The 16,890-nt window shown below is 36.6% G+C and overlaps 1 protein-coding gene and 1 pseudogene across 1 annotated transcript; one reads left to right on the top strand and one right to left on the bottom strand.

The window, feature by feature from the left end:
• Positions 1-495: 495 nt before the first annotated feature.
• On the top strand, positions 496-4,961 carry LOC105782636 (phytochrome A). The gene is made up of 5 exons (XM_012607501.2): positions 496-643; positions 903-2,955; positions 3,118-3,937; positions 4,036-4,326; positions 4,466-4,961. The coding sequence occupies exons 2-5, from the start codon at positions 909-911 to the stop codon at positions 4,674-4,676; spliced, it is 3,369 nt and encodes a 1,122-aa protein (XP_012462955.1). The 5' UTR covers positions 496-643; positions 903-908; the 3' UTR covers positions 4,677-4,961.
• Positions 4,962-15,183: 10,222 nt separating this feature from the next.
• Positions 15,184-16,504, bottom strand: LOC105782639 (serine/arginine-rich splicing factor SR30-like; annotated as a pseudogene).
• Positions 16,505-16,890: the final 386 nt, after the last annotated feature.

Below are 16,890 nucleotides of genomic sequence, written 5' to 3' on the forward strand. Positions count from 1 at the left end.
TACCATAATGGGAAATGGGTACGTAGATGCAACCAAATGGCAGGTCATGGGCTGTCTCTACCTTGCTAATCCAAAGAATTAAACCACCACCTTCTTTGCTAGCGAATCCGATGAAAGAGGAGAAGTCATTTTCAGACCAACTAGATTAACTAACATTACTTAATTATAAGTAGACACCAGCGGTGGATTCTTTTATTTATTTTTTCACTTCAATTATTTTATTGGGAAGCAAGCAAGCGAGATCCAATATAGAAAGTAGATTTGCTACATTGAATGACGACAAAAACCCACTACCAAAGAGAGAAAGAATCGATTCAATTCAATAATAAGGAATAAACAAATATGGAAAGCCAATGATCGGATTACTTTCAACTGTTATCCTTGTTTTGTTAAACCCATACCTTTGTTTTCCTTTATTTAATGTTATCATGGTGGTCCCTCCTGGTAATTATCTACTAGTTTTTCAAGGCGGTTGTCGACTTCTTTTTTATAATATTTTCTTCTATAATGGGATTGGCCATGGATTCTGGATTTGGGGGACACTCATTTCCATTTCCAAGCTGTTTTGGAAAACCTGCTCTTCTCCTCTTTCATCACAGATAGCAGTTTCCCTTTCCTTTTCCTCTGTTCTTATTGATAAAAGGTTAGTCCCTTTGTTAAATTCAAATAGAGTTGTTTTTGTTGATAAATTTGTTGTTATTTAATACTGTTCATGAACACAACCACTGACAGATGCAACCATGTCAATACTTGTTCATCATGGACACAATCACATCCAGTTTATGAAACTTGATTGTTCTAGTAATTAGTTGAAGTTAGTTTTTTTGTACATGGCATCGGATTTTTTTTGCTTCCTCTGTTTCTATGCCATTGAATGGAACCTTGTTTTCATTGAGTGACAGGTGGAAATGTCATCATCAAGGCATAGCCATTCATCAAACAACTCAGGAAGATCCAGACATAGTGCTCGGATTATTGCTCAAACCACTGTAGATGCAAAACTTCATGCAGATTTCGAGGAGTCAGGCAGCTCGTTTGATTATTCGAGTACAGTGCGTGTAATTGGAGATCAGCAACCAAGGTCGGACAATGTTACCACGGCGTATCTCCATAACATTCAGAAAGGCAAGTTTATCCAGCCCTTTGGGTGCTTGTTAGCTTTAGATGAGAAAACTTACAAGGTCATAGCGTACAGTGAGAATGCCCCTGAGATGTTGACCATGGTTAGCCATGCTGTCCCAAGTGTTGGGGACCATCCGGTTCTCGGCATTGGAACCGACATAAGAACCATTTTCACCGCCCCTAGTTCATCTGCATTGCTAAAGGCCTTAGGAATTGGGGAGGTTTCTCTTTTGAATCCAATCTTGGTTCATTGCAAGACTTCTGGGAAACCCTTTTATGCGATAATCCATCGGGTAACTGGGGGCTTGATCATTGATTTTGAGCCTGTCAAGCCCTCTGAAGTTCCCATGACTGCAGCTGGAGCCTTGCAATCATACAAGCTTGCAGCAAAGGCGATCACACGGTTGCAGTCACTGCCTAGTGGGAGCATGGAAAGGCTTTGTGATACAATGGTGCAGGAGGTTTTTGAACTCACTGGTTATGACAGAGTGATGACATATAAATTCCATGATGATGATCATGGGGAAGTGGTATCTGAGATAACAAAGCCAGGTTTGGAGCCTTATTTAGGTTTGCATTATCCAGCCACTGATATTCCCCAAGCTGCTCGATTTTTGTTTATGAAGAATAAAGTCCGTATGATCGTTGATTGTCGAGCAAAACATGTGCAAGTATTTCAAGATGATAAGCTTCCTATGGACCTAACCTTGTGTGGTTCAACCCTGAGGGCTCCCCATAGCTGCCATTTACAGTACATGGAAAACATGAATTCCATTGCTTCTCTGGTTATGGCTGTCATCGTCAATGATGGAGATGAAGAAGGTGATGGGACTAACTCCGAGCAGCCACAACAAAAGAGAAAGAGACTATGGGGTCTGGTAGTATGCCATAACACCACTCCTAGGTTTGTTCCATTTCCCCTCAGGTATGCCTGTGAGTTTCTAGCTCAAGTTTTCGCTGTCCATGCCAATAAAGAGTTGGAGCTTGAAAGTCAAATCGTCGAGAAGAACATCCTGCGAACACAGACCCTTTTGTGTGATATGCTTATGAGGGATGCACCAGTGGGGATTGTATCACAGAGTCCAAATATAATGGATTTGGTGAAATGTGATGGAGCTGCCTTATTATACAAGAATAAGATTTGGAAACTAGGTGCAACTCCAAGTGATTTCCAACTGAATGAGATAGCGTTGTGGCTTTCAGAATATCATATGGATTCCACTGGTCTGAGCACTGATAGCTTGTATGATGCGGGGTTTCCAGGGGCTCTGGCTCTTGGTGATGTAGTATGTGGAATGGCAGCGGTGAGGATAACCCACAAAGACATGCTTTTCTGGTTTCGGTCCCCTACGGCAGCCGAAATTCGATGGGGTGGTGCAAAGCATGAACCTGGTGTGAAGGATGATGATCGAAAGATGCACCCGAGGTCATCATTCAAGGCTTTCCTTGAAGTTGTCAAGACAAGGAGTTTGCCATGGAAGGACTATGAAATGGATGCCATCCATTCTTTGCAGCTTATTCTAAGGAATGCGTTCAAAGACGTTGAGACTACGGATACAAACACCAATGCCATACATTCGAAGCTCGGTGACCTCAGACTAGAAGGGATGCAAGAGCTGGAGGCAGTGACAAGTGAGATGGTTCGTTTGATTGAAACGGCTACCGTGCCAATTCTGGCAGTTGATGTCGATGGCCTGGTTAATGGTTGGAATATGAAAATTGCAGAGTTGACTGGCCTTTCTGTTGATAATGCAATTGGAAAGCATTTTCTCACACTTGTTGAAGATTCTTCATCTGAAACAGTCCAGAAAATGTTGTTCATGGCACTGCAGGGTATGTAATATTCCACTACTTCATAGCTTATTTAGCATTATCTACTCTATAACGCTCCTCAAACTATTTAGTTTCCCTAAAGTATCAATGTCCAACACATATTCCAACATAGTTACGAGTGCTATTGCATATTATCTCACTAATATACTTATTCCTGACCAGGCAAAGAAGAGAAGAACATCCAGTTTGAGATCAAAACTCATGGGTCAAGGACTGAGGCTGGTCCCATTAGTTTAGTTGTCAATGCTTGTGTAAACAGGGATCTCCAAGAAAGTGTTGTGGGGGTATGTTTTGTGGCACAAGATGTAACAGCTCAGAAGATTGTCATGGACAAATTCACCAAGATCGAAGGGGATTACAGAGCAATAGTACACAATCCAAACCCACTGATCCCTCCAATATTTGGCATGGATGAATTTGGGTGGTGTTCTGAGTGGAATCCGGCAATGACAAAGTTAACCGGTTGGAACCGACATGAAGTGGTGGATAAAATGCTGTTGGGGGAGGTTTTCGGAACCAACACTGCATGCTGTCGTCTGAAGAACCAAGAATCCTTTGTCAACCTTGGTGTTGTTCTTAACAATGCAGTGACTGGTAATGAACCTGAGAAGGTTCCTTTCGGTTTCTTTGCTCGCAGTGGGAAGTATGTTGAATGCTTGTTATGCGTGAACAAGAAGTTTGACATGGAAGGTGGTGCTGTGAGTGGTGTGTTCTGTTTCTTGCAGCTTCCAAGCCATGAACTGCAACAGGCACTTCATATCCAGAAATTATCAGAACAAACCGCCATGAAAAGATTGAAAGCTTTAGCTTATTTGAAAACTCAGATACGTAACCCCCTGTCTGGAATTATTTTTTCTAGGAAAATGATGGAAGACACAGAGTTGAGACCTGAACAAAAACGCCTTCTTCAAACTAGTTCCATGTGCCAGCGCCAGCTTAGCAAGATACTTGATGATTCAGACCTTAGCAGCATCATTGATGGGTGCCAAAACTTATCTTACTCCAACTCTTCATTTTTTCTTTTAACTATACGTGTTCAATATCATGACCTGACGTTTCTGTTTTCTGAATTCTTAACAGTTACTTGGATCTTGAAATGATTGAATTCACCTTGAATGATGTACTGATTGCTTCTATCAGTCAAGTGATGATGAAGAGCACTGGGAAAGGCATCCGAATACTGAATGAGACAGCAGAAGAAGTCATGGAGGAGACCTTGTATGGAGATGGCGTTAGACTTCAACAAGTCTTAGCTGATTTCTTGTTGGTATCAGTTAATTTTGCACCAAAGGGAGGCCAACTTAGTGTTGTAGCTAGCTTAACCAAGGATCAACTAGGACGGTCCGTTCATCTTGCACGTTTGAACCTCAGGTACTGCATTCTTTCAACTATGTCCTATATTTATAGAATAAAATAAAAGAAGAGAATATGTCTGCACTCCAATTTAAGCACCTTGTTTCCTTTAGCCAAAAAGTAAAGGGATTCTATTTGTGTGTATATATTGGGTCAGGATAACACATGTAGGAGGTGGAATACCTGAAGCATTGCTGAACCAAATGTTTGAAACTGATGGAGATGCAACAGAGGAAGGTATCAGTTTGCTAATCAGTCGAAAATTGGTGAAACTCATGACTGGTGATATCCAGTATTTAAGGGAAGCTGGCAGGACTACTTTCATCATCAACATTGAACTTGCTGCAGCAAATAGGTCCAGAAACTAACTGGTTTTGTATTGTTCAAAAAAGAAAGAAATTTGGAGCTTTTGACACTGTATCTGGTTCATGTTTTATTGAAAGCGTTGCAATTTGAGGGGAGAAAAGGTCTGATCTTCCAAGGATTCAATAAGGTCTCTGAAACTTATTGTTGATTGCTGACAGTCACACTATAAAATTTGTTTTCATACTGTTGGGGGTGTCACTGTCAATTTGCTTTTGAATGTGAGGTTCATATCGGAGTTCCAAAGCATTTGAATTTGTTTTTAATCTATAGCTTTATGTACCTGCAAATGCTTATGCTTCTTGAGCTTGAAACTGCTATAAGAACAGTCAAATAGATCTAAAACATGATCCAAAACACCCATTTTTCTTGTTTTTTCTATTGTCTGGTTTTCACTTAAATATATGTTTTTTTTTTCTCTCAAGTACCTGAAACAACAAAGATAATTGAAGAAGATCTTCTTAGCATATAACTAAAATATCCTTTCAGAATTAAAAGGGTTTTTAAACTATGTAAGAGTGAATGAGTGAGAACGATATACGCGAGTTTGGATGGGTGGTTAGTTGCAGTTAATGTAAAAATAACGGTGGCGGCGAGATTATATATTATAGTGTGAGACAAAAATAAGCTAAACGCATCGTATCCTATCGCCCATTCAAACCCACCCTAATAGTGAAGATTTATTTGAAGATTAAATTGATAGAATTTGTAAATATGAAGGATTAAATTTGTTGAATTATTTAGAATTTTAGAATTTGATAGAATGTGCAAGTATTAAGAACTAAATATGTTATTATACCAATTAAAAAAAATCACATGTATCATTTCTGTTAACAATTTAATGGATAGTGACTAAAATTAAATCAATCAAAAACATTAGTGACAAAATTGAAAATTTTGTTGTTTGGTGACTAAAACAAAAACATGCTAGTAATTAAGTGACTAATTATGTAATTGACCATTTTATAGTTTTAATAACCTTTTAGTAATTTTAAAAGAATTTAAAAATATATTTATAAACGCACGTGACACAATCATTAATGTGACATATGGCATTTAAAACACGATTAACTATCAATAGTTAAAGTTATTACGCTCTACTTAAATGTATAATTTTTAGGTTAAGGTTTAAATTTGTAAAAAATATGGTAGGGTTTAAATGATTATGTTAATTAATAATTATATTATATGATTATTAACTAAATATTCATCGATAAATTTATTATTGCATATTAAAAGAAGATACATTAATGAATCGTAAAAGTTTGATCTTAAACATTTAACACGTGTATTTTTTTCTCAATTAAAGTTTTGGAGAGTTGTGGTTAATGTGAAGACAACTTTGAAGACACATGGCTTCTTTTTTCTCACCTAGGGTTCTTCATTTAATTTTTCATGACTTTTAATTTTTGAATTTATATATATATTTTTTTGTAAAATCAACTTCAAATGGATGGAAAAGTCAATTTTATTGACTTTATTGACGTAATATACACATGGATTGCCTGGTGAATGCATGCCAGCGTTTAATTAATTTTTTAAAATTTAAAAATATTAATAAAACTTTTTATGTAATTTTAATGATTTTAATTTTAAAAATAATTTTTATATTTTGTTTAATATTTTTAAAATTTTTAAAATTAATAAAATGGTGAGATGTCACCCACATGGCAATTCATGTATATACCATGTCAACAAATTTAAAAAAAATCTTAATTTTTATTCATTTTAAGGTAATTTGACAGAAAACACAAATTTAAAGACTAAAAACAAAAATTAAATAAAAACTATAATAATATATATTTTTAAAGTTGGAAGGACTAATAAATTATTATGCCATTTGGACAACAACATAACAAAGCTGCCCATGTCATGTCCGATGCATTCCATTTGGAGTCTAGAGTGTCCCCCTCACTCATTTCATCAAATTATAATGAATATTACTATTTATATTCTTTGAATTATTTATTTATTAAGTCGGCGTGGAATTTAGACAAAATTTCAAAAATATATTTTACCTCAAATCAAACTTAATAATTATAATATACATAAATTCAAAGCAATCATACCATTAATATTATTTATTTTGGTAACTAAATTTTTTAATTTAATATTTGAGGGTTTTTTTGTATTAGTTATATTTGATTTTAGTATTTAAATTTTTTTAATTAATTATTAATGTTTTTTTGGTTAAAATACATGGGTCAAACATTCAAATGGTTTGATGCCACTGAAGCTAAAGTTCATAAATAAACATGTGACATTAATAATGTATCACCCTTCACTCGGTTCGGTCTTCGGACCTAAGTTATATGATACTACTTCTTTTACCAAAATAATTCATATTCAAAACTCAATAGAAATTCATTCAATCATCAATTATTAATATAGATGCATGCACCACACGTTAATCAAGTAAAATTGAAACACAATCGAGCTTACGAAAGTTCTAAATTTGACCCAAACATGAATAAGGACCAAACTGTAAACATTTTAAAGTTTTTAGAAAGGTACCGGTACAAAAGGAAAAGTACCAATACTTTTTATGGTAGGTATCAATACTAAAACAATGTATCGATACCATTTTGGCATTCTGCCAATTTTATCGATACCTTTAGAAAGTATTGTTCCTTGAAAAAATAAGTATCGATACTAAATTGATATTCTATTTATTTAAAAATACTATTCATTTGGTAAAGTACTGGTACTTTAACTATAAGTATCGATACTTCTTGTCCAATGACAAAAAAAAATGAAGCATTTAAATACTTTTTCATGCGCAAACCAACTACCAATTCGAATTGTACTTCAAACAGACATCAAACATGCATAAAAGCAAATTCAAACTATACCAAGATTACTACAAATCATTCATCCTTCAAACCACAATTCAAACATGTAAATTTCAAATATTTTAATTGGCATCCCAACAAAATACTAACCTAAACAACTTAGCCCCTATTCAACCTTGCAATTCATCATGTTAAACCATGACATTTCTGTGCCAATTCAAACATATAAATCTCATCACTTTAGCACAAACATTCCATGTAACAGCTCGGTTTTAGCTAAGTCGGAACAGTGATTTTGGAACCACAAATTCGAGGTCATAAAATTATTTTAAAGTTATTTTTGGTATTTACAGTATGTGTGAAAATTTCATGATTTAATTTTACCGATTGGTTAGTTAATTTGATAAAAGGATTTAATCGCGTAAAATACAAAAGTTGCTTACCATTTGTTTAAAGTGCTCAATTGTTATGATTAATTCAAGTAAAAGTCCTTATGATGATATTAGACCATTTTTAGTGTTAATGGACATTAATGGACATACATTATAAAATTTCTATGTTTATTCATTAAGGGTAAATAAGTAAATTGAATATTAATATGTAATAAATAAAAGAAAACATAAAAATCATGCATGTTCATCTTTGTTGGCCAAAAATAGCAAATAAAAGAAAGAAGCTTTAGGGATTCGGCACTTTGGAGTCTTGATTGAGATATGTTTTGAGTTCGATTTTTGATAATTTTTACGTTTTTGAGATCGTTGCTTTGTATTCTAACTAGCCCGTGCTTTAATTTTTAAGTTTGATGATGATTTTGTGAAATGCCATTGATGAATATTCAAGCATTTTGTTGTTTGATGATGAAAAATAAATATTTGATGTTAGATTATCATGTTTTATTAAGGCTTTGTTTGTTTTGCTAGTAAAATATTTTCTAGAAAATGATTTCTGGAAAATGATTTACTTTTCTGGAAATGATTTACTTTTCTGGTGTTTGAATGAATCTGTGTAAAATATTTTCTGTTGTTTGGCAGATTTCCTAAAAATGTTTTCTGGAAAAGTTGCTTTTACATATATTAATAAATTTATATATATTAATAAATTTATATTTTAATAGTTTTACATATATTGTAATGATTTATTTATTTATAAATAAATCAAATTAAATATATAATAATACTCAATTATCAAGCTAGAATATTAACCGTCATAAATTGAAAATAACCAAAGTCTATTCACACTTTTTCAGATAAACGTCAAACACAAATACTTTAAGAAGAAAAAGAGAAACCCCTATAACATAGGTTTCCCTTGTATACACAATGGAAGTTTATTAGCTTAATATTGATGACCACAAAAAATTTATTGTTCATCAATTTAATTTAACAGAGAAATTATTTTTTCTCAGACAAATGTATAATTTGAAGACATTGAAACTAGGAGCTCAAGTCAAAGCTCAAAGCCTTGTATGGATATACAACCAGTGACAAGGAACCAATTAATATCCTAAGAAAGCTGTTTTATATTGGTACAGGCTTCACTTAATGCCATGTTTATCTGTCATGTATTATGCTGCTTGTTTTGGATTAGTTAAACTAATCAATCCTTACTAGATTAAACATCACCATATCTTCAAGCCCTAACCGAAAATCGCTTTGAGGAAAACATTGGAGACTCTTGATTGCAATATCAGCTTTCTCTTTTACCAACTCTTCTGCCCTTTCGGTTCCCCCACATTGCTTTACTAGTTCGATTGCTTCGTCAAGGGAACCAGTCTCGCAGGACTCATCTCCATAGTTTCACCCTGAAAGAACTAGCCAAACAGAAATAAAAGAGAGGATATAAAATGAATTTCTTTCTCTTGTATTCAAAATTGCTTCCTTCTGAATTCTCAACTTACAGTATTTATAGACTTTGTTGACTAGTCTAAACTTCACAACAACCTTACCAGACTCATAACTAATTAACAACTTCCTATATTCTAATATTCATCCATCTTCTCCACGGTTAACACATGTAGAAAACTCCGAAATCGAGTAAAATTCGAAAGTGAAAGCGGTTTAGTAAGAACATCAGTAACTTGATCACAAGCTGGAACCTCGCCAACAGCAATAATACCATTAGCTACTTTTTCACGAACGAAAAATAAATCTAACTCAACATGCTTAAACTTGGAATGAAGAACAGGATTAGCAGCAACTGCAACCGCCCCAGAACTATCACACCAAATATCAGGAATGCTAGTAGACTGAACATGCAACTCTTGAAGTAACGATAAAAGCCACGTAACCTCACTAGTAACTGCAGCAAGACTTCGGTATTCTGCCTCAGCAGTAGACCGAGCAACAACCTGCTGTTTTTTCGTACACCACGAGACAGGAGAATGTCCAAAATACACACAGTATCCAGTAGTAGATCTCCGGTCATCAAAATCTAAACCCCAGTTTGCATCAGCATACCCAACTAATGACAAACAGGTAGACGGACGAAATACAATCCCAAAATCAATCGTTCCACCTAGATACCTCAAAATCCGTTTCAGAGCGGTCATATGTATGGAAGTGGGACAATGCATAAACTGACATATTCGATTTACAGCATACGCAACATCAGGCCGCGTAAGAGTAACATACTGTAATGCTCCTGCAAGACTCCTATATTCAGTTGGATCCTCCAAACGTTCCCCACCATCTCTAGTTAAGATAGAGGAACTAATCATCGGAGTGTGAACACTCTTCGCATTTTCCATCGAGCACCTTATGAGAATATCACGAATATACTTCTTCTGACATAGATGAAGACAACCGGAGGAAGAACGAGTAACCTCTATCCCAAGAAAATAATGGAGATCACCCATGTCCTTAAGTGAGAACTTATTATTCAGCAACTTAACAAACCACTCTATAACAGAAGGCACATCACCAGTAATAATGATATCATCAAGGTATAACAATGTTGAAGCTGATACCACTCGAACAAACAAAGAAGCATCAGACTTTGATACCACAAACCCCACAGAGAGTAGAAATCCTTTTAACTTCTCAAACCAGGCACGAGGAGCCTGACGAAGACCATACAACGCTTTCTTCAGACGACACACCAAAGGTCTACCATGTGAGTCATATTGAACATAACCAGGAGGTTGATACATAAAAACTTCAGTGTCCAGATCGCCATTTAGAAACGCATTATTCACATCAACTTACCGAAGCAACCACTCCTTAGACACAACAATAGAGAAAATAACTCTGATAGTAGCCGGTTTGACCACTGGACTAAACGTTTCCTTAAAGTCACAGCCTGGAACTTGGGAGCATCCTTTTGCGACTAAACGAGCCTTATGTCGAGCAATAGTACCATCAAAATTCTTCTTGATTCTGAACAACCATTTGCACCCAATGATCTTACGATTAGATGGAGTGGGAACAAGCTCCCATGTGGAATTACGCATAAGAGCATCATACTCAGCTTGCGCAGCATTTCGCCACTCAACAGTAGCCAGAGCTTCTTCAATCGTAGTCGGTTCAACAGCTTCAACATTTAAAACCTTAGGCTTGTAAACCCCCGCTTTAGCTCGAGTGACCATTGGGTGAGTATTACCCATAGGTGGCCTACTAATCTGACTATCAGATGCCGATGAAACACCTACAGACATTCTCATAGTAGAATGAGAATTATCACTTGATGATCCCGAGCCATGCACTGCTGGAGGATCACTCAATTCAGTCCCATCATTAGCTGACGAACCATGAACTGGGAGATCACCCGACCCAGTCTCGATATCAGCTGAAGAATCACGAGACTGAGACTGCTTTAAATTAACACCTAATGCAGGATCAGCAGACGGAGATTGTAACCCTTGTAAAGACTGTGTCATCATGCAATGCTCAAGAGTTGAGGAATAAGACGGCCACACGAGAGGAACAGCAGTCGAACTAGTCTGAGTGGTCGTCAACATAGACTTGTCTGGAATAGTCTCAGCAAACAAAAATCTCTGTTCATCAAATACCACATGCCTTGATATTATAACCTTACCATCTGGTAAAAGACATTGATACCCCTTGTGACGAGGACTGTATCCCAACAATGTAGACGGCTGAGACCGAAAGTCCAATTTATTCCTTACAAACGGACGTAAGTAAGGATAACAACAGCAGCCAAACACTCGAAGATGATCATAGGTCGGATCATGTCCATATAGTGCCTTAAACGGAGAACTGTCTTGAAGTACAACAGTAGGAAGTCGATTTATAAGATGAACTACACAGCAAAACGCATACCCCCAGTATTCCAGAGGCAAACTTGCGTGAGCCAACAATGTAATACCCACTTCAACAATGTGGCGATGCTTACGCTCAGCCACTCCATTTTGTTCTGAAGTATACGGACACGTTAGTCGATGTATGATTCCTTGAGATTCTAAGACAGACGTAAAACCACGGTATTCGCCTCCCCAATCGCTCTGGAACTGCTTAATAGACTTGCCAAACTGTGTCCTAATTAACTGTTGAAACTGAGTAAAGCATTCTAGTGCTTGAGCTTTTTGACGTAAAAGATAAACCCAAGTAAACCGAGTACACATATCAATAAACGAAACATAATATCTTTTATCACCACATGCAACAGGTGCAGGACCCCAAAGATCAGACACAACCAACTCAAAAGGACGATAGCTAGTAGTCGAAGAGGAGAAGGGCAACTTATGTGACCTGCCTTTTTGACATGCAGTACATATACCATCCAAACTATTTTTACTTGAAGCAACATTACATTTATTTAAAACTGTTTTGACCACAGAAGTTGATGGGTGGCCTAAACGATTATGCCATAAAGCAAACACATTATTATTTGAAACTACATGTGGAACTTGCGAATGAGCAACAAATGGAGCAACCGTAGACGGATTAGAACCCACTGGCACAGAAAAGTGATAAAGTCCATCATGAATGCGGCCCATCAGCAATGTCTCCCAAGTCACCGTATCCTTAATAACACAATGGTTAGGATGAAACTCAAAAAACACACCATTATCACGAGCAAACTGTGAGACGGATAAGAGGTTTTTCCGTATACTTGGCACACATAAGACATTTGATAATCGCAACGACTTATATTGAGTATGTAAAATAGCAGTACCAATTGACGAAATTACCGCAGGAGTACCATCACCCATTAAAAGAGATGATGTACCTGAATATGGCGTGACATCACGTAAAGCTGACACATCACGACAGACATGATGACTAGCTCCCGAGTCAGGATACCAAGTTGTGGTGCCACCTTGCACTGGAACGTATGGGTCATCTTTACTAGTACCAAACCCAAGTTGAGCAGTATTGACATGAGAGCCAGATTCTGAAGGATCAGAATAATCAGATGCATGTAAGTCTCCTAGCCGAGGAAGCCCAATACATGGTTCGAACCCAGTACAAACCTGAGCATGCGGTTTGGTAAATCGTAAAACTCTATCAACGCCAATCGGTTCAGGTGAGCCGGGATCACTTTGATCAACTTGAACAAAATTAGACGACGGAACCCCATTTGCATTTGGGTCAATATTCGGCCCATGAGTGGAATTTACCACATTCGACCCTTGCAACCCACACCATCCATTTCCAGCAACAAAATTCAATGAGGCATTTCCATTAGTCCCATCGCCATTAAAACCAGGCCCATTATCATGTCCAAACTAACGCAAATTTGGCTTAAAATGGTTTCCATATGGCCGGCCATACTCATTTGGATATGACACCTGTGGCCCACGTGCTAATTTTTCACTCTGCATGCTAGCACTCCAATTTTGACCACCATTCCTATTTTGACTTGCATAGTTCCCTTATCCATAAATTGTTCTTTGGCTTTTGGGATAAGGAGCCACATACTGCTCATCTTCTTCTTGCGCACATGGTCCAAATGCGGCTCTCTCAACACCCGACGGATCTCCTTGATTATTCGACTCTCTATGATAACGATAGTAGCACTTCTGAGCTACATGACTAAAACGACTACAGATCTGGCATTGAATGCGAGATCGGAAGGTCCTGCCACGGCCACGAACAGACGTACGGCCGCCACGATTTCCTCCTTCAACCGACGGCGCATCCTCAACCAGATTTGCATTCAAACTTACCTCTTGCAACACCTGAGCTTGACGGCTCTCACAATCAACTAGAGCATCGACCACACGTTGTAACGACAGAACACCCGTCGACAGCCTAGCGGAGGAGATAACCGCCTCAAACTCTGACGGTAATCTCGCGAGCATCACCTCAATCTTCTCTTCATCAGAGAGACGAGAACCAGAGGCATCTAACATAGCACACAGATCTTTAATTTTAGCAACATAAGCTTTAATGGAAAGGTTACCTTTCTTCAAAGAATGAAGCTCATGCCGAATGCGTGACTGCTTTGCACCAGTGTCAGTCGCAAACAAATTGATCGCCATGTTCCACATATCACACGCCGTGGATGCATCATCAAATGACGATTGAAGAGATGTACTTACAATTGATAATAGCCACGAAGTCAGAAGCCTATCTTGCTGTAGGAACACCTGTGCTGCCGGATTTGGAGCACGCGAACCATCGGGCAGAGGCATAAACTGCGACGGTGGAACAACGGGGCCATCTAAGAATCCTGTAAGTCCATATCCATCCACTATTAATTTCATCTGTTTGCGCCATTGAATATAGGTGCCTTCATCAAGCTTAACCACTTCATGCCGAGGAAGACCGGTCGTGACGCGATCGCCGGAGAACACTTCAGAGCTAAACTCACCAGTTACGAAATCAGCGGAAGCCATGATAGACAAGATCCAGAATCAAATGGCGATTGATACCATGAAAGAACTAGCCAAACAGAAATAAAAGAGAGGATATAAAATGAATTTCTTTCTCTTGTATTCAAAATTGCTTCCTTCTGAATTCTCAACTTACAGTATTTATAGACTTTGTTGACTAGTCTAAACTTCACAACAACCTTACCAGACTCATAACTAATTAACAACTTCCTATATTCTAATACACCCTATTCTAATTTAAGGGAATCAAGTTATCTAAATACAGCTGAGATAAAATAAACCAGCCAGCAGAGATGGGTAAGCATGTTACAATGATTGAATATGTTTGCAAATGGGCAGAATTAACTGTTGAAAAAGGATTGATAGATTCAATTCCATCAATGAACTCTTCCACAGAGATATATTTGGGAGTCATCCTCATAAAGGAAAAATCTAAAAGCCAAATACCTAAAGGTTAAGTTCTAATCCAAGTCCTCTACACGTTAGGATAGATATAAAAAAATATAAGACTCCATAATCCAATTATTTTATAGAAGATAATCCAAATACTTGATTAAAAAAAGAAAGGTGTAATTCAGGAAACTATGTGAAGAATAAATGAAAAAAAAGTAGACAAGAAAATATTACAAATGGACTAGTCTGAAACTGTGGCTCACCATAAACAAACCAAGGAATGGATTACAATAGGAAGCTAAATCACCATAAACAAACAAAGAAAATGCAATAACATTAATAGAAAAGTCAAATAATTTTTTCCTCAAGATAACTGTCAAATAAATGTAAACAAGAAGCAAATCATGTGCAGGAGCAAACTTGCTATGTATCATGTTGATAAGCAATACATAAATCCTAGAGGAATCTAAGCTATTTCATCCTATAGTTATGGAATGAAGTCCTTATGTGTTAAGGAGCATGATAAGGATTCTAACCTCCACGATCACGAAACACTTGAGAGAAACAGACATCCCCAGCTTTTCACATGTGATGCTGGTCATAAAACAAAAAATCATTTAAAACAGAAAACACACTTTTATGCATTTCAAAAACCTTGATGCATAGACCATGTTACAAGTTCAACTAATTTCATAATTAGTATTTTATCATCGTTTTCCATATACATACACTTATGTAGATCAAAGCCATGCGAAAAGGCAACAATCAAGGAAAAATTACAAGCACAGAAAAGGAATTGAGTAGTAAAGAAAAAGCAATTGCTATAACACTCACCTTTAGGTCTTGCCATGAAGCAAAATAAGGTAAACCAGTCACCAAAACTTCATATAAAGGGATTATGAGGTTAACTGAACACAACAGCAGTTTGCCAAACTACAAAGATGATTTGGAAAACTATACATACCGCGATAGTTAGAGCGTCTGGAAGCCCACGGCTACTGCTACCACTGTAACTACTATAACGATCCACAGATGAAGAAGGTCTTCGCCCACCATGAGCAAGTTCAACCTAAAACTAAAGAATCATAACCATTGTCAGGCAAGTAAAAAGCTTTAAACTAATATATATGAGCTAAACAAGATTAGCTACAAACCCTTAGACGATTTCCATTAAAGTTATAACCATCTCGACCACGAATTGCATCTTCAGCATCACGAGGATCCTCAAACTGCAATATGCAATTGTTAGATTACTGAAACCTAAAAACTGATTTCCTATTATTCTTTGCCTCAAATCACAAAATATTAAAACTCACCTCAAAAAATGCATAACCAAGGGGCCTTGGTGGGATCTTCAAGTCAATATCAACAATGGGTCCATACAGCAATATAAAAACACAAAATACTAAGCAAGCGGCAAACCTCCAAAACAAGATAAAACAATACGTTAAACACTAATTTGGAAAACCAAAATTGATTAATCCAACAAAATTATTTCTTCCTCTTTTTTTTTTGTTTCACACAGTTAGTTATGCCATATCTCCACTGCCCAAAGTGAAAACTATAAAAATAGGTCATAGTAGAGTAACTTTTGAAACTATTTAGTAAAAAACTGCAAGAATGAACATAGATGATGATTTGAGAATAACAAGGGAAAAGAAAAACTTGTAAAATAAATCTGCTGAGAAGAGAAGATATGCGACAGACTTTTACTGGAAGAGAAGATGGAGAATGGAAGAAGGAAAAGGAATGAAGAACGGAAGAAGGAGAAGGAGCCTTACTTAGATGAAGGAGGAACAGGAAAATGTCTTACAGAAATGAAATCCGTAAGACATTTTCCCCTAAAACCCATTCATTTTACCCGTGTCTTAGAAAATATTTTCCAAATGTAAAATGTTTTCAGTCAAACAAACACTGGAAAATTAGGAAAACATTTTCTAAAAAATGTTTTCCTGCAAACAAACGTGCCCTAAGTGATTTTTGATAAAAATGCTTATTAAGGATTAAATTTTGAAATGTGTAAATTGAGTGGTTGAAATGTGAAATAAATGTAAATTTTTGGCTACTAGGGACCTCCAATAAATTTGGCTAAGCATGGGTATATTGAAATTTTTTATAATTTGTGATTTTTTGAAATAGGGACTAAATTGAATAAATGTGAAACTTTAGGGGCTAAAGTGTAAAAATGTCCAAATAGATATTTTTTAATGAAATTGAATGAATAAGTGATTAAATGAG

This window comes from Gossypium raimondii, chromosome 13 (assembly GCF_025698545.1).
Source record: "Gossypium raimondii isolate GPD5lz chromosome 13, ASM2569854v1, whole genome shotgun sequence".
Lineage (NCBI taxonomy): Eukaryota > Viridiplantae > Streptophyta > Magnoliopsida > Malvales > Malvaceae > Gossypium > Gossypium raimondii.

Excerpts from the sequence above, each read along its gene's own strand:
- LOC105782636 (XM_012607501.2), top strand. The coding sequence starts at position 909 with ATGTCATCATCAAGGCATAGCCATTCATCAAACAACTCAGGAAGATCC. Across the intron at positions 2,956-3,117 it reads GTTGTTCATGGCACTGCAGG|GCAAAGAAGAGAAGAACATC; the intron begins GTATGTAATATT and ends ATTCCTGACCAG. Across the intron at positions 4,327-4,465 it reads CTTGCACGTTTGAACCTCAG|GATAACACATGTAGGAGGTG; the intron begins GTACTGCATTCT and ends ATATTGGGTCAG.